The 18,753-nt window shown below is 42.6% G+C and overlaps 1 protein-coding gene across 1 annotated transcript in view; it reads left to right on the forward strand.

Moving 5' to 3' along the window:
* The window catches only part of RAB3B (RAB3B, member RAS oncogene family), a 59,347-nt gene that overhangs the window by 32,281 nt on the left and 8,313 nt on the right, over positions 1-18,753 (forward strand). The window contains exon 3 of the mRNA XM_075155784.1: positions 12,306-12,424. Coding sequence (XP_075011885.1) covers positions 12,306-12,424 — 119 coding nt within the window. The remainder of the gene's footprint in view (positions 1-12,305; positions 12,425-18,753) is intronic.

The following is an 18,753-nucleotide window of genomic DNA, read 5'->3' on the forward strand; positions in this document are numbered from 1 at the left end:
ACAAGTCCTAAGAGCCTTCTTTTTGTCTCTGTCATAGTAAATAACTTGTATTCCTCAAAACATCAACTTGTTGCACCTTCTCCAGACAAATCACGTAGCTACACATGAAAGCAGAGAAACTCAATCTGCCCAGAGGTTAGTTCTCACTAAGGAAGCTGGTTTCATTTGATAAATATTTTAGCATGTGTTTTCCCCAATGTAACAGGACAAATTTATTCCTAAGCTGGGAAGTGTTTCTAAAACTGCGATGGTAATGGAGTGTAGAATTGCCCTTTGCTGAACTGAGCCGGTGGTCCAGAGAGTCTGTTGTCAATTTTCTGCTGGCGGACAGTCTGGGTGATTTAGGAAGCAGCATAATGCTTATGCATGAATTTGTGCTTCTGTTGTGCCTGATACTATGATTGCTTCAATTACAGATTTGTTGATAGACCTTCGCTTGCTTGGGGTGATGCTGTGCAGTTTCTCTATTTTTATGAAGCTATATTAATGTAAAATTGATAGACTATAATGAAGAATGATGCCCCCATATTTTTGTTGATCTGTAAAGCATCACACGCATTTAGTGTTCTGTACAAATACGATCTCATGCTGTCCCTGTTGCACATAGGGTTTTCATTCGCTTTAAATAAGACAGTCTGGAGTTATCATTAATAGCTCTTTTTACAGCCGCCTTTCCTTGGGCCGAGGTCTGTGTTTTCAGAAACAGATCACACGGAAAATGCTGTATCTTCTTTTCCTCTTATCTAGAAACTTAATCTCATGGGAGAGAAATCAGGACTTCTGTGTATGCAGGATTCTTCACTGAGGTCACTTGGATGGAGGCAGGACCTTACAATTCTTCGGGGCTTATTTTATATCAAAGTTCAATTGCCAAATAGCATCTCCCCCAATCTGGGCTGAACTGAGTGGTCCTGGTAAGTACAGATAGTAGGCTCTGCTTGAGAGCCTGACTGAGGTCCCACTGGTGTGAATGGCTGGAGACAGAGAACCTGGGGGCATGCAGCAACATAGCTGCTCTCCATCAGAAGAGCAGGTAAGTGCACCATGTGGGACCTGTAGCACAGTCTTCTCTGCCCCATGGATCTGCCCCTGATAAAAGTAATTCTGTTGCCTTCAGTAGAAGCTTGCTCAAATCCTGTTAAAAGTGTAAACAACATTGCTGTAGCAAACCTTCTCTGTAGCTAACATTTCTTCTGCTAGGATGATAATTCTTGGACCCTTATCACTTGTGTACATATGCACGTTAGCCTAGCAGTAAGTTGGGTTTGAAATGGTTTGTTGCTTTTATGCCTCACATTGCTTAATAAATCATTAGAAATATGATAGAGTTCACCACCAGTATTTTTCTTGTCAATATTCTTTTTTTATATTGGTTGACTTCAACTGTACAAGATTCACACTGGTGCGAACATCCATTAATACTCATTTTCCAGCTGATTATACTCAAAGGCAATGCAAAGTGGGCCCAGCAGCATCTGTCCAATCTCAATTTGGGCCAGGATTTCTCACTGAAATCTTGATCATCTGAAGTGCTGACATGATACTCTCATTAGTATCAGAGTTGTGGACCTGCTGCAGAAGATGCTGTGATTGACCCAGCTGTAGTCTGCTAAATCTGTTTGAAATGTATTCTGGCTTCCTGGGGCCTCTTTCAATGAGCCAGGTCTTCAAAGATCTTTTTTCTTTGTGGTCCCCCTCTTCTCCCCCCCCTTTAGATAGGGCTTCTTTTCCTCTGTTTGCTGGGTTCCTTGGCAAAACCATTTGTCCTTGAAAAAAGGACTAGAGGAATGGATTTTGGCTTGGTTTGCTCCTAAAATGAGCTTAGGTGCAATATCTTTAATTTAGAAGAAATGCAGAGTGATTCCTGCCAAGAAGAGCTGCTAAAAGTGAGTTTTCTAAACAGCTGATGAAGGAAGTAATTGGGATATCTCAAGTAGGTAATGGTGGTAAGGAAAATCTGATTGTAGCCCCACTTGATCTTAGAGCAGGGAGAAGCAGTTCTTGATAGATAGGAACAGGCTGGGCGAGGATTGGAACTGGGTTAGAAGTTTGCTTGAATGTCAGAGAAATTAGTCGTATGTCCTTCCTTTTTTATGATGCCAACAGCACGTTTTCTTCAGCTGGGAAATCTGCTGTGTTTTCCTCTGTCTTTCTAAAAAGGTAAATATGAAGACGTGCTTTTCATCAGTAAGATTTGAGCTACTTGGACACACAGTGTATCCACTGGCCAAAGGCTAGGAAGCAGTACATGGCCTAGACAGAGCAGGGAGGTGTTGCGGTGAAGAAGTGATTAGTACTCCATAAAAATACCAAACAGCAAAACATCTCACATGTATGTCAAGAAGTATTTGCTCATGACCCTTTTTCCAAATGGAAAGGAGGAGATGGCATCACCACAAAGGTGGGTGAACTTAAAATAGCGTGTGAACAGACCTCACACCAAGAAAGCCATAGGCACCGTAACCACATGACAGCCCCAAAGGGACCTCACAGCTGCTCACGGAACTGCTGCTGCAGTAGAGCCATCTGCAGCTGCTACACAATGAAATTTCTAGTTTAACATCTGGATTGTGTGGTTATAATAGAAAATATTATGGTAAATGGTAGCAGATTATTTTCTTTGTCTTGTGCTATTACTGAGCATCGTCATGCAGGTACTGTTGTGGTTGACAAAGAACTTAAATTCTAAGCCTCTATTTTAAGATGCTTACGACTACTCCAAAATAGCTGTCCTTTAGCTGAAAGTCTTCCTTTCTATTCTCAGCAGAGATGTGGGTTTACTTGGAAAGTTTCAATTCCGTTTGATTGGTTTTTTTACATTTTTGTGAATTTAGACAAAAACCCCTTCGTGTCACCAATGAAGAACTATATCAGATTTATTTATTGCATTGCTTTTCAAAGTATGTGCACGTTTCTGTCAAATATAAACTTATGAGATAGACGAATCTATGTTATTGCTAATTCCAGCATTTGGAATTGTATTTCAAACTCTACTGAAGTGACATACTTAGCTTTTTCTTTTCCTTTTTATTTACCTTCTGATTTGTGAGCTTCAGATTTTTCTTGGGTTTTGTTGTCTTTAAGCTTTCATTCTACCTTCTTGAGTGCTAGAACCTTAAATGCCTTTATATTTTTGTTTAATGCTTACCTGAATTCAGCAGTGGGGCTTTTTTCATAATTTAGGACATAATAAATTGGAGATTGCCTGATCAACTCTTAATTTCCACCAAATCTTGAAAAATTACACATTAGGGTTTTAAAGACCTTAAAAGAATATTTGGGGGTTTTTATTGGCGTGTGGTTCATAAATTATATTTGGTTATTTTCTTTTTGTCTTGCTGCTGCCCTTCGAAGCACGTGTTCGTGCCTCATGGTTATAATTTGATTTGGTATTTAGTCTTAGAAATACCATAAACACCTTCCCAGAATTTCTGAGCGCTTTGTCTTAGAATTGACCCCCTTGACATAATATCTTTAGGGGGTTCTTGTGAAGTATGAGGCTCAGATTTAGCCCTAATTCACTACTAAATAATCTGAAATCTTCCCTTGATAAGAACAAGCCCTAGGAGTGATGCTCGTAGCAGAGTACTAAGTTTTCTTACAATTAGGGATACTAACAGGTCTTCCAGACACAAAGTCATTGAGCTTCATAAACACATTCGGACATAAATATTTGCTTTATAAATGAGTTAACTGAAGGTCTTGCCCAGAGTCGTGCAGCTGCGGTAAGGGCTGGGTACCACCGCGATGCTGCCGGGGGACCAGAGCCAGGCGGCTGCTGCCCAGCCTTGTGCAGAGCCTGCTCCGCACAGACCTGAGCTGCCTGGCTCTCCTGCTGGTTACCATGACATTTGATCACCTAGAAATAGGCTCCAGGAAGTCTGGGTCTTGTTCTGCTGCTCTCGGAGCTGGGATTTGCTCTGTTTTGCTTGCCTGTGTTTGAGGGGGAGGGAGGCTGATAGCACTATAATGCTAATTCCCTTCACCTGTCCTTGTTCCTTTCCAGATCAAAGAACCAGGCTACTGAATTCAGACAGATTTGTACCACAGATCATTCAACTTCCTCCTCATAGATTTTGCATTTGTTCTTCTGGCAGTTGATTCATGACGTATTGAGATTTTCCTTTCTGCTGTACATCTCTATACGTTAGACTGCTGTAAGACCCACACAGCGGTAGCTGGACTGTAGCACATCTATCCACGGGACCATTTAGGATGTCCATGCTTGCTCATTCACAGCAGTGGAGTGCTGCTTCTGAAGTACTCTGGCTGTGATTAATTTATCTGCTTCTCAACAACCCTAGCTAATTAATAATGCTTATAGTGGCTAACATTGCTCAGACATCTGTGCATTGTACAGCTGTTCTTACAGTGGTTGAGTAACAGAATTAAAGGATATATGTGGGACAACTAAAAAGGTCTCGCAAAACTGGCAAAATATTCTTATATAACAATATATTCAATGCCTAAAATGCTTCTTATTCTAGGATCTAAGGCTCTTAAAATTTTCTTAAATATTTGTTTATCATAGCAGTGATGGTTTTATCACTTGCCTACAGTGGACGGGCTTTCAAATGCATCATACCTCTTGAACTTTGCTGTTTATTTGCAGCTAGAGAAGTGGAAGTTGGAAGTAGGCATATGGTGTGGATGCTACATATTTTTATTACTGCCATTTCTTCATTTTTCTATCAAGGTAACTGAATCAGGAAGGATCAAAAATATCAGACTGATCTTCATGTTAATTCTCAGTCATGAATAATAAAACTTTTCAATTCTATAAGATTTAAGAAATGTGCACAACGGACTTAATCTTTGTGTGTACCTCTTCATGTGATTTCTCTATTCTGCAGCCACTGTCTTTTAAATACTCTGACGGAGAAACTCAACCTACAAAGAGATGAGAAGAGCAGATAATGTTCATGAGCAAGCAGCCCTATTTCAGTCCTCCTTACTGTTTGACAGATTAGGAAGGGCAACTGCTGCTGATCTTCACTACAATCTCAAGGCACCTGGGAAAATGGAAATAATTTTTTTAACATCTTAGTAGGTCATGAGCAAGAGTGTTAATCACAGCACCTTGGCCTGATTCCAGTTTGGAAATTACATTCTGCTGAGCAAAAGCACCCTGTTGCATTTTCAGTGATTCATTTTTTGTCTTAAATGGTGTGGAGTTGCTGAGCAATGTTAAAGAGCTGAGCCTTCCCAACCACCAGAAATGTTTTAATGGTAGATGAGGTCAGCCTACACTAACTTTTCCTCCTTGTCCATCAGCTTTGTTTACAAAAGTACTTTAAAAAGAAAAGTGCAGTGCCTCACCTGAAGGGAGCCACTGAATTACAGGGGACAACTTCAAAAGTGTGTGTGTGTCAGGCAAGACTGAGGCCTCTGATGACTGACCAGATACTGGTCAGCTCTTGTAGTCTGTGTATTAAAAGTCTCTTTTCGTAAAATTTCCGTCTCCGTGATGGGATCTGTTAACGTTAGAGAAAACAGGGTGGTAGGAGCTTCTGTAAAGGGTAAGCATAATAGGATGGGAAAAGTGAAGCTTCTGCAACTGGTGGTACTGAAATTATCCAAGGCTTCTGGTTTCACTACCTCTAAAGAGTTGAAGTGAAGATAGCCATAGCAGGAAATGTTTAAAAAACACTTTGCAAGGATAGAACCTCTTATCAAAAAAGACAGGGTGTTTTGTGTTGGTTTTTTTTTTCCACAACAGAAATGTTTTGCTGCATTTTCATATGATAGACTGGTTTGGGTTGGAAGGGACCTTAAAGGTCACCTAGTTCCAGCCCCCCTGCCATGGGCCAGGACACCTTCCACTAGACCAGGTTGCTCAAAGCCCCATCCAACCTGGCCTTGAACACTTCCAGGGATGGGGCATCCACAACTTTTCTGGCAACCTGTTCTAGTGCCTCACCACCCTTATAGTGAAGAATTTCTTCCTTATATCTAATCTAAATCTACACTTTTTCTTTAAAGCCATTACCCCTTGTCCTATCACTACATGCCCTTGTAAAAAGTCCCTCTCCAGCTTTCTTATAGGCCCCCTTCAGGTACTGGAAGGCTGCTATAAGGTCTTCCCAGAGCCTTCTCTTCTCCAGGTTGAACAACCCCAACTCTCTCAGCCTGTCTTCATAGGAGAGGTGCTCCAGCCTGTAGACTCGCTCCAACAGGTCCATGTCCTTCTTATGTTGGAGGCCCCAGAGCTGGACGCAGTACTCCAGGTGGGGTGTCATGAGAGCAGAGAAGAGGGGCAGAATCACCTCCCTCGACCTGCTGGTCACGCTTCTTTTGATGCAGCCCAGGATACGGTTGGCTTTCTGGGCTGCAAGAGCACATTGCTGGGTCATGTTGAGCTTCTCATCAACCAACACCCCCAAGTCCTTCTCCTCAGGGCTGCTCTCAATCCATTCTCTGCCCAGCCTGTATGGGTGCTTGGGATTGCCCTGACCCATGTGCAGGACCTTGCACTTAGTAGCAATATTGCTAATATTGCTCAAATGAAACTGGCTCTTAAGATATCTGAATTGTTTAAGTAGGTTCCAGTGACTTTTGGGCAATGGGAACATTGAATAACAAGAGGGGAAAAAAACATGCTTAATACGATCTGTTGAACTGGAGCATTTTAATCAGAGCTGAGCTCTGTAGGAACCAGGTGTTATTTTGCTCCTGGCAGCAATTGAAACTTCACAGGCTTTTCATGACATCACGTCTTTTCCATGTCTTAACCAGTGACTCATCTTGCTTGCCTGTTTGTTCCTATTTCTAGCTGCCAGCAGGAACATGCTAGTCTGCCCACGGTCACTCTCTTCACTCACCCTTGTGGTTCTTGGTGGGTTGTTTTTTTCCCCCCTTCCGCTTTCTCAAGGTGACTTTTGTTTAGCTGATTCTTGGTGGCTTCCGCTCAAAAGTCCACTTTTGCAAAGGAAATGTGTGTGTGTGTGTGTGTGTGTGTGTGTTAACGTAACATCGAGGAGCTCCAGTCGCAGAGCAGAGCCCTTCTGTGCTGAGCACTGGGCAAACACAGCTGAGGAGGTCTCAGCCCCAGAGAGCGTGCAGTCTGAAATGCACATGCTGACATGAGACTAGTGGAATTCGAACGTCCCAGCTTCCTTGCGGCAGACATCAATAACATACTGACCAAAACAACAAGATTTGCCGGAGGTCATGAGAAATTTAACACTTCACCTTGCAACCAGAAAGACAAGGCAATGCTCTTTGCTTCCGCAGCTTTGAGCAGCCAGCTAGGTCCAGCGAGGAAGGCAGAACAGGGCAGCAGCGGAGAAGGCTGCACGTGCAGTTTGAGAGATCTGCCTGGAGGTGGGAAGAGAGCAGGGAGCGGACGGAGGTTATGGATGGCAGAATAGCACTCTCACTGTTCACAACAGAGACATCGGCATAGCTCCATGTGAGCGTGAATGTTTCCTCATCCATGCAGAAGGGAAAGTAAAGGGGTCAAGTATTACTGAGCCCCAGATTGGCCTGAAGCAGGACAAACAGCCCTCTGCCTTCAGGATGTGCCTTTATTTCTTGCTTATTTAGCTTATTTAGCTTATTATCTGTCCTGTAGAGAACAGGAGCTGAGGTGGCCAGTCTTGCTGAGAGCTGAGCTGTGTTTGCAGGAAGTCAGATGTTTCCTGACATTTTGATGTCCAACAACTTGCTGCCCCTATAACCGTGGGTCTGTGAAGTCAGTTATCCTGTCTCCAAGGCTGACCAAACTCTGAACGAGGTGCAAAAAGCTGTAGCGTAGGTGTCACGATGTGATGCTGAACAGCAAGGGACGGGAAGCGCTCTCTTCTTCACCACAGCTGATGAAGCCCCAAAATCGTGGTTGGTGCTGGTTGTTGGGGTTGACGTAGCCTCTATTCTGACTCTGAGCAGCCTAAGCAAGGACGATGCTAAGTACATGCATCTTGTAATTGTTGCCAACCAGCTGGACAACAGGTGACTCTTATTCTTACGTATTATTCTTCTTTTTAAAAAAAAAACAAAACAAAACCAAAATAAAACCGTAATCCTTTACAAAAATTGAAAGGTTTATTTCTTTAGAGGCTGTTTGTCATATACACTGCTAGAATAGTCATGGTGCTGAGGGGATTAAATCTGGTACAGATGAGAAGTTTCAGTGACATTTTTGGAACAAAGAACTTGTGGTTGGAAATCTTCACTAGAAGAACGATGGTTCAGAATCAGGGATTCTCATTTTTCAGACTTGCAGCAAAGAGCATCTTGTCGTGATTTAAAAACTCAAAATATGTTTCCTGTGTAAGTACCTCGCTGTTTCTGCTAAGACAGCCATGTAAATTTAAGAAAAGATGGTTGTGTTCCTATCACGAATGTTTAGGTGATGGATCTTGTGAGTAGAGGGCATCTCTACATAATGCAAATGCATTTAGGTATTTTTCTCCTGTGATAAACACTGAATTTTGATTGCTTATTAATGCGAAACCTTCAAATTTTTGTTTCAAGCTACAAAGTAATGGTCTTGTGGGGGTTTTTAATTGTTTGTATCAAGGACAGGCGCATATGTAAGCTACAAAAGAACAAAATTATTAGCACGTTACTGTAAATATACCTCACAGAGACCCTTCCGTGCTTGGTTACAAGCAAGCTTTCTGCTTCCTCATCAGGGACAGCCAAACAGGCTTCTGGACGCGGAAGGCTCAGGCTATTCTTCCTAGGCATTTGCTAGACTGTTAATTAGAGCTACACAGGGTTTCTGCTGATCCCTGCCTGTGCTTCATCTACTTGTCTTCTAATGAGTTTGTGGTCTACCTGGAAATCTTGCAAATAACTTGGATGGGGGAGGGGGAAAGCAATCTGTGTCAGTCATTTTCTCCTTCATTAGATAAATGTCTTGCACGTAAAAAACTGAAATGCCTAATTATCTAAGGTTTGTGCTGTTTTAAACTGATGTAAGGGCAGCTACTGTAAATGCTGAAGAAACTGAGCTAAGATTTTGCAGTTTTATTTTATTTATGTTGAAGTATCTGGGGGGGGGGGGTGCGCTCACTGAAGCTAGCATAAAACATGGTGTGAGTCAAGAAAATTAAGCCAGTTTATAGCTGTCTAAGAAGCTAACATAACGTGAGGAAAAATTTCACTTCAGGGCGATATTACAAAGATTCAAATGGATTTGGGGAAATGCAGCTAAAAACCTTTAAGGGGAGATGACATGCTCTGTACCTGTACAGTAAAACAGAGTGAGGAACCCATCAGTGACTCACATAGAGATGAATCACATCTCTGCGTTGTACCACATGGCTACCAGGGCAAGGTTATGAATAAACTTTGTATACCATGAAATACAGGATGTCTTTCCCCCACACACGCCCCCTCTGATAACCTGAGAAGGCAGGCACCTAAGTGTATACTAATGAATATGCAAATTATCTTCCTAATGAGGTAAGTGCATTGTCCACCAGAGAACAGGTTATGACTAAGCAAATGCATGTAGCCCTTTGGGGTTCTGTACCTCCTGCAGCCACGTCCCTGTCTCTCACTAATGTATACATCAGGGCCCACCCCCACACAGGGGGTTTGCAGGCAGAATACCGAAATCAACAGACCAGAATTACTAAATTTCAGAGCTTTCAGGCAACCACACGAACTCTGTGGGCCGAGTCCAGTTCCTCATTGAGCCGAGGCACTGAGATGGTACCTGGGCAGGTTTTGGAAGCCACCCTCAAAGACCCTTGGGGCTGCTTCCCAGGACAGCCTGGATGTATATCCTCAGAGCTAACTCCGAGCTATTGTGAAATTTAATTTCTTTCCAAGTGATTCTGTGTGTAGCTAGACAATGTGTTTTGTAGTTGCTTACTGCCTGGTCACAGCCTCACGCCCTAAGCCAAAATGAGCGCTAGTTAAACGCAGAGCAGAAGATAGAAGATGAGATTTGGGAGGTAGAAGAACCTGGGAATGCAGGTGTAAAACAATAACGCTGTGAGCATGAGAACTGAAGAAGCCCGACTTCCTATGGATTTGTTTCTTTTTGTTGGTTGCAGGATCTGAGAAGTTACTAACACTGATTTAGGTCTTTCTCCTAATGAGGCATGAAGAAAGCCTCTCCCCTGTGGATCCTTTGGTGTCAGAAAAAGATAAGCATTGCACTTAAGCTTTTTTCCCCAGCTAAGGTATGCTTAAGGTCGGTCTTCTTCACCTCACCAATTATTTTTGTGACTTTTGTAAGAACATACCTTTGAGACTGTTTCCCCTCAGTCAGATTTGATCAAAAGTCAGTAGGGTTTTAATGAGCATATACACGTGCGTGTGTGGAGACTGATGATTAAATAAGCCTCATGTGCTTAGGAAATCAGGCTGAAATAAAGCAACTATCATGTCTCTGAATAGACAGAAGGATGCTATTGCTGCTGAGACCTTTCCCAGCTGAAGAAGTACAGTCAGGATCCAGCTGGCACGGCTGGTTTAGCTGTGCAGCAGCTGAGCGAGGATGCGGTGTCAGTGAATAGGAGAGTGCTCGGTGACGGATTTATCAATGGCAGGAGAAGAAATGGTCACTCAGGCTGCGAGGTGTAGTCCACCTCAGTCTGGTACTTCTTGTTGGGAGGGAACAGGAAAACTCTTTCTCAGCCAGTGTGCAATGCCTCGCCGTGATCAGCCAATGGACTACTCTGTCTTGAAATAAATGCACAAGTTTCAAGGAAAAAATCCCTTCTTTTTCCAGAGGATTGGTGGAGAAAGAGCAAGATTCCTGCTGCATAATCTCCTCACTGGGAAATTCGCAGTGTATTACGGTTGTGGATAGTCTCACGGTAGTGCAATAGGCAGAGCCTTTTAAGCAAGCTGCAGGGAGCTTATTTACAAGCGCTTTCTTCCTACAGAGAGCCTCTGTGATATTCTAGTGCAGAACAACAGGCCATCATGGATGGTTTCCCCTTTCATAGACTGGCTAGCATGTGTTCTAGAAGGGCCAATGCTGTCTCTTGCATGCAGCAAAAACAAAGCTGCATGTAAGGGAATGATGGACAGGAGGATTTTAAAGCTGAGTAGTTTCCCACCCACTGCACCTTGTGTGTTTTCTGGGATTGTGGTGATGTGCTGTGTCTGATCAGAAACGGGCTCTATACTCCTGCTCTACATGGATTTATTTCACTCTTCCAACTAGCTATATGATTGATAAGTCCTTTAGGGTCTTTTTCTCTAGAAAAGAGAAACTTTAATCACATTTTAAACGAGTGGCAGTAAATGCTTTCTTAAGTGTGGGTTTTTGAGGACTAAAGGACCATTCATTTCAGAACTGCTGACCCATAAGAGTAACTAGCAGCCAACATCTTGTGCTGAACATGAACTTTGAAGGTAAGGCCTTTTGCCTCCCTGCAGCTGTTTCAGAGAGTTGCCATTTGCCAAAAGATGGATGAAATGTGTTTGTTCAAATGATAGATACCTCCTGAATGAGAGATACGTTAAGCACACGACTTCTCTCCTTGGTTCAGAAGGCAGGTCCTGAGGGAACGGATTGGCTGCAGGACTGCTGATCTGATGTAGAAATACTCCTCAGTTTAAGAGCAGGCACCCAAAATGTGAGGAATAAATGTTGTTGGCATCCAACAGATGGTAGTTGACATGTTTTCAGCTGTCACAAGTCTTTTGAAATTCTCCTGTTGTATATGTCAGAGTTTCACCTTTGTGCTGCCAGGCTGAACATAGAAATGGCAACTGGAGGAAGTTCTACAGCACTCTATAGGTAAAGAGAATTAAGCTGAGCCAACAGAAGAGGATTAGTAAATCTCAAATTAGTATGTGCACCTCAGACATCGTGATTGGAATATTCCACATTAAATTCACTTTGTAGAATAATTTTCATTGCATCAAGTCTTTAATTGTTGTCTCTAGCCTCAGGTAAGAACCGAGTCACCCGCAGCATCTATCTCAAGGACATCTTCCTGACCATGACACTAAATTGCGACATGTAAATATCTTTTGCCTGGTACTGGCCTGTTTTCTATTGCCTCTGCTTTGAAGTGTCAGCTTTCAGTGAACTTTGCTAACATTTTATTATTGCATTGAGGCTGAGGGAGAGAAGAGCAATTAAGGGGTTGACATCTTTGGTATTTTTTTAATAGTACATGTGTCAAAATGCATTTAACAAATCATAGTTGATGCAAAAGCCCGATTAATGCTAAAATGTAAGTAGAGTTCATTTCAGTTGGGAGCAAATGAGGATTTTAAAACATGTAATAACAAAAAGTGGTTGCCTTATTTTAGATGTAGGATCTAACTACAACCCCTCTTTCTGAGAACTGAAGTCTTAGAGTCTTAAATATTCCTTTCTGTTCCAGGATACAGCTGGACAAGAAAGATACAGGACTATCACTACAGCCTACTACCGAGGAGCCATGGGCTTCATCCTCATGTATGATATCACCAGTGAAGACTCCTTCAATGCAGTGCAGGACTGGTATGAAATATTCTTGTTGTTGGGTTTGTTTGGTTTTTGGCCAATTCTTTCCTCACAATTGTTTGTTGAGAACATTAGACATCCCACCCTCCACGGTGCTTTGCATCACTGTATTCTTTCTTCTTCATCTAAACTCTGGAATAAACAATTTGTTTTTTAAACTCTCCTTAGAAAAAGAGCTACAGCTTCACTTTAATGAAAAAGTTATAATTCAAATATAGTAGCATACTATAGCCATTGTTGCTTTTAAAAGTTCTAATTTATTGTAAAGAAGTTAATCCTTTAAAGCATTATTTGGGCTTATGAGGTTTCTGGCTATGCTGCTAAAACAATCCAGTTTAACAGTGGTTGTTTGAGTCAAGTCTCATTTAAAATCTAATAAGGCTAAATCTTTCCAAACTGCCTTAAAAAGTGGTTTGATTTTTTTTTTTGGAATCTACAAGTGTAGACACACGGATCAGTATTCACCTTGCCTAACTTCAGATAATTAAAAATCTAACTTTACCCATTTAAAACTTGTGAAGTTGTAGTTGTAATATGAGGAGGAAGAGCAAGGTCTAGGACAGAAAGCAAGCATACCCCTTGGAAGGGGCCTGTGTGTTACCACGGACTACAGAAAGCACCTGAACAGCTCTGTAAGGCAGTGCTCAGTGTGGAATGGTGGGATGGGGCAGAAGGAGTTACCTATTAAATGGGAAGGGTGAGGACTTAGCCCTAAAACTAGGTATGAAACGGATTCTAAGCTGTTATGAGCTCCTCTGGCTCCACTGAATTCAGTACAAATGCAGAAACACCAGAAAATGATTTCTGGACTTTCTGATGACAAAAAGCCAGGAAATATTTTTGTCTTACAGGAAAAAAGAAAGTACCAGGTCAGTCACTTTAAAAACTCCATGGCAATATAAAAGCTGCATTGGTACCCAGGCTCATCTCCCCCACATTTTGGTGTGCACTTCCCCTTCCCCACCTGAAGGCTCCCCTTGTAGCTCATGCCTCCTGTCGTCTTCCTCGGGAGAAATGTCGCATCTCACCCCACACTCTGATCTGATTTTGGAAGCGGAGCTGTGGCCCAGACCTTCTTCCTGCTCTCCTGCCTTCCAGAGAAGCACATGTACAGAGCAGGAAGAGTAGAGGTCTTTCCAGAGGAGCCAGAGCACATGTCGTTTCTGTGGCCATGGGCAGTTCCTGCAGTCCCCTCAGCGGTAGCTGATGGGAGGTGTTTTCTCAGCAGGGACGAAGCACAGTGCCTGGGGCGAGAACGCCTGAGCCGCTGCTGTGAGGTAGCGGCCGCAGGCACAGCGCAGGTAAGCAGAAGGCTGGACCTTGTTGCTGGAACTCACGTTCTTGACATGGCATCCTCTCAAAGGGACACCAGACTTTGTGTAGGAAATACAGGGCACGAGGAGGCAGGGGAAAGGCTGTGTTTATCCTCAGAAATAGTACCTCAATGGCTCCCCTCAAATGTCTTGCAATCATTTCTGCTTGTTACCCTGTTGCTGTGTCCTGCAGATAGGTATGGTCACCATGCAAAGAAAGGCAGTGCAGTTGTTAATGTAATGTCCCAAGTCTGATAGGTTGATTTGCAATGATCTCGGCGACCTCCTGGGAGCATGTGACAGCAGCATGCAGGTGACTTAAAAATTTTCTTACCAGAAAAGGCAGAAGAGCCTCCTTCTTCTGGAACGTATTCTGGCTATGGCTCAGAATATATGGCTCAGCATCCAGCTCAGTCTGGCGTTTTGTTGAACACCTATTCTATATCCCCTAATCTAGGTTGTAACTTAGAAGCCGCAACAACGTGGTTTGCTGTTTCTAGTAACTTCACCTTTTTCCAAGGCTGCCCGTTATTTGTTCTCACTGTCCACTGAAGCAGTTGGTCACGATCGTCACATATGAAGATGTAGTCTCCACTTTTACCCCATCTCCAGTATCATGACACCATGCTGCAGAAGGTGAACTGCAGCACCTTCCCTGAGCTGTCCTTCAGCAGCTAATGGTAGAGGAATAAATTTTTTCCTTGCTAGAAACACAGACCCAAAGGCTTTGCCAAAACCAGGGTCCTCCATGTAGCACACCCTCCACCAGGCTCAGATGAAGCTGTTTCTCCAAGTGTCCTTCTTCCATAGGAGTGCAGGCATGTGAACTAGGGCAATACCTCTCACTAAATTATAAATATTTTCAGCTTGGTTCCCTGTTGAAACAAGGTATGTATGACCAGTTCATCTGTCTGTCTGTTGGGTCCTCTCTAACACGTTTTACTTATCAGTCTTAACTTAGCCAAAAAAAATACCAAATTTCAATCTATGAGCTGCCACTATGAGATACTATTTTAAAGTTTGCACAGGTGAAGTTTAACCTGAAGCTTTGTGTTGGAAATGGTCTAACATCTGTTCCGTCAAAGGCAATGGTGCAAGAGTGTAAGAATTGGGAAGGGCTGGCTTTGTGTGTTTGACTTCATGTCTCCCTGTGCCACAGGGGCTGCATGAGTACCTTTGCTAAGAGCACCTTGTCAGCTGAAGGGCAGAGGTGAACCATCACTGTTGTTTTTTACTCTATATGGCAGAGTAAAGTTTTAAGTTTCTGAGCCCAAATGATGTCGTGGGGCAGATAAAATCGGCCTGTGGTAGCCCATTTCCATCCTTTCTGAAGCTTGTCCACAGGAGAGGAGATGAGGACTGTAGCAAAGCCAGCATCGCTGTGCCAGCAGAGTCCTCTAGTGGCGATGCAGCTAAGAGGTGTTTTTTTCCCAGTCTGCAAAATTGCTTTCTAAACTTCCAAAAGGACAAGAAATGGAAACAAAAGCTTTTGTCTGGTGCTGCTGTATCAGCCTCTGCCATTTGCTAGCATAGCAAGCAGGTAGGATTTTTTGGTGTTTTTTTGGTGGTTTTTTTTTTTTTCACCATGCTGATGATACAGTTATGCTTCAAAAAAACATCACACTGGATCTGGTCTTCAGTCAGGAACTGTACTTTCCTTAGAAAATTAAGGTGTCTACTACTTGAGCTCCTTTAGCACAGAGCCTTTATCTCCGTGAGCCTAGTCCCTTCTTCAGGTCAAGTGCGAGACAGCAGCAGCATACCTAATGATAAAAACAGAGCCCTATCAGTCCTGCAGTGCTTCTGTTTGGTGCTGGTGAGAGGATGGAGTGGCAGCAATTGGGAAGCTGCACAGGCTGCAAAGTCAGTAGCGTGCCCCTGATGCTCAGCCCTGCCTTGTCTCGTCCATCGCGTGCGGACGGGACAGCCTTCCTGCTCTGCCTGCCGTGCCCGGGAGGGAGGACCTCTGTAAAAGTGGGAGGGCAGGACCCAGAATGTTTGGGACGTGAGATGGTCTGATGGTAGGATAAGTGCCTGAACCACCTCTTCTCCGCTAATGAAGCTGTTACCCTCAGTAGTATTGCTCCTAGATTCCCAGGAAATGGCAAAGTTGCAAGCTGCTTTTTACCGTGCGAGGAAGGTGTGTGGCCCGACATGCGAGTTGCCTCTCTGCTTGCAGAGGTTTAGGTGAGGCTATAACAAACCATACTAGTTCTAAGACCATGCTTCAACCCTCACGGAAATTAAATGGGGCATCCACTTAAAATATATGCAAAAGCTAAGGGCAAAGCTCATCCCAGGTCTTCTTACATCCTGCAGGTTTCCAGAAATTACAGCAATTAATCCTACACATCCTTTCTCTCTTTTAAGTGTCCTGCTATCCTAGCTGGCTAGTGGTGCGTTTTTCAGTGTCCAGCTACAGTAAATAAAGAATACTCTTAAGTTGAATATTTTGTCATAAATGCAGCATGATGCAGCATGCATGCATAAATACAGCATGATGTCAGATCGGCTGACCTTTTAGACATTGAGAATAAATCAGCAGTACTCGGTTAATGTGAATCCAGTAAGGAACCTGTTAACCTTCCCAGTTATTTCTAAAATAGCGTGTGTGGATGGAATTTGAGTGTTTCTCTGGCATAAAAAGATGAGTAAGCCATCTGCCATGTGATCATGGGACTGGGCTTGTAAAGCTTAGGAGGATACCTCAAGAAATCTATTTGCGGCTATAAAATAAAATATGAAGTGATGCCCCTTCCACTAACTTTTAGCTGCTTTCCATCCCAGTCCATTCTCATTGGCTGGTAAGAATTTCCCACCTGAACATAATTCCTGGATCCTAAAATTGTACCCGTTCACAAAACCTTGGAATGGGCCAAGTTGTGTACAGTAGTCATCTATGTGTTTTACAATAGGACGTTGTCCAGTCTAAAGCTTGTTCCTTCTTGCTGATGCCCTGCCTATTGCTGTTTAGTGATTCAGGTTTTTTAAGATGCTGTGTAAGCAGGCTGTCAACATGAGTCTCAGCCCATCTCACTGCTTTCTCTTGTACCGTCTCTTCCTGCAGAGTTCCCTACAGAAAACAAGCCAAAAGCATGAACAAACAGCTGAACCAGAGACCTAGCACTCCAAGTAAGCTCTCGCCCATGACAAACTGTTACCTTCTGTTGAGCTCATAGGGGTGTGCATAGATCTCAAAATTCATCTTCATAATTACACTGAAATTATGAGAAGGTAGCCTTGTGCAAAGTCAGCTCTCCATCAGAGAGAAGTCTTTTCCCTTCTAGACCTCTCCAGCATCTTAGAGCTTATATCCTCCCTCTAGCTGGGAAGTTGCCACAGCAGGTTGTGCTCACTAGCCTTATTATTCTCCAAGCTGTTTGATGAAGCTCCAACATCCCCTCTAAAACTGCCTCCCGTGTATGTATGGTGCAATTTACCTCTCATCTCTGGCTCATTGGCATGTGACTGTTTTAACAGCCTCCTGGCCTGGCCTCACCTGTCCACAAGGGAAATGAGAATATCTCTTCCAGTCTGCCATACGATTTCTTCCTTGGGTGATCTTTTTACCACACCCTTCTTATACGTGGATGTCCTAAAGAGGATTCTGGTTTGCTTTGTGTCACTCCAGAAATACTTCTCCTAAACCAAGTAAAGGCACCCTTTCTCCTGAATGAGGAGGATCATGGCTGTGTATCAGGTATTTAGACAAGCTCTCGAGGTAGTATATGAATGTGAGGTACAGTCTGTCCTTCATTCACATGAATCACCCTAATTAATGAGAATTGTCTTAAAGCAGCTGTAAGAGTAAGATACACAATTTAAATGCATTTGGGAATATCTAGGACATGACCCGTTCTCTTGTTCTTTCACTGGGAAAGGTACAGCAGGTTGTATGAGAAGCCTTAAAAGACTAAGCCTGAGGGATTTTCCTTACTGCAGTGTGGCAAGAGTACAGTCAGGTTATTTTAGAAGAAAAAGCATAAATGGGCAAAAGCAAAGATGGATTTTACCTGATATTTGAAAATAACTAATTATTTTGTTTGAATAATAAGACATCTTTCCTGTAGGGTGAGTGAAAGAGTTAAATGAGCTTTCATGGCTTTCAGCTCAGTTTCTAGATTTTTTTAGTAGGCTTCTTTGACAGTTATTATTTGACATTGGCTTGATAGTTTTGTGTGTAGATAAATCAGTGGTTTATACCTCATTTGAAACTGTACTGAAACTAGAATATACTCAGCATTTGATACTGTAAAGTAAATAGAAAATATTATGGAAACTCTGCTTTGGACAATCTAGACAATTTCATAGAAGGGAAGAAAAAATTGGTTAAATTTAACTTAGATTTAAGTGACAGCTGGGTTCACAAATCATCAGCTTTATTTATCTTTAAGGCTGATCTCCAAATTAGGCTGTTGATATATCGATATAACTGTGAACCTGAGACTATTTTTCTTCTAAGCGTGAAGCATAAAAACCATGCTTTATCGTTAATTTGGGGAATTCAGCACAAATAAGGCACAGCATTGTTATTGTGTCACAGAAATATATTTTTCCCAGTGTGTATATTGGACTGCCCTGATAGTTGTTGAAACATCTCAATTGCACAAGCCTTTTTTATTTATTTATTTATTTATTTACCTTTCCAAAAGCTTCTGGAAATTTGCTGCCTTTCTGTTTGTATGGGGATCAGGGTTTCTTTCAGGCGTTCTTCTTCATAACTTTTGTTTGGTTGGTTGGTTTTATTCCTAATAAGGGTAAATGGCAGTGTTCTGCAAGAGAGGATTTTCACTAACTTGTACAAAACAAGGAGAAGGATGAGTTTCTGTGGGAGATCCTTTATGCTTTTTTCTTCTTTTTCATTTTCTAAGTAATTCCGTTTAAATAGTTAATATTTGGCATCGTGTCGCCGTATGACCCCCCAGGGGCTGAAATGAATCCAGAGAGAAGAATGGGAGTCAGAAGACAAGCCTGGTTGTAGGTGTTTTAAATTGAACCTGGACAGACTTTCTT

Source organism: Calonectris borealis, chromosome 8 (genome assembly GCF_964195595.1).
Source record: "Calonectris borealis chromosome 8, bCalBor7.hap1.2, whole genome shotgun sequence".
Lineage (NCBI taxonomy): Eukaryota > Metazoa > Chordata > Aves > Procellariiformes > Procellariidae > Calonectris > Calonectris borealis.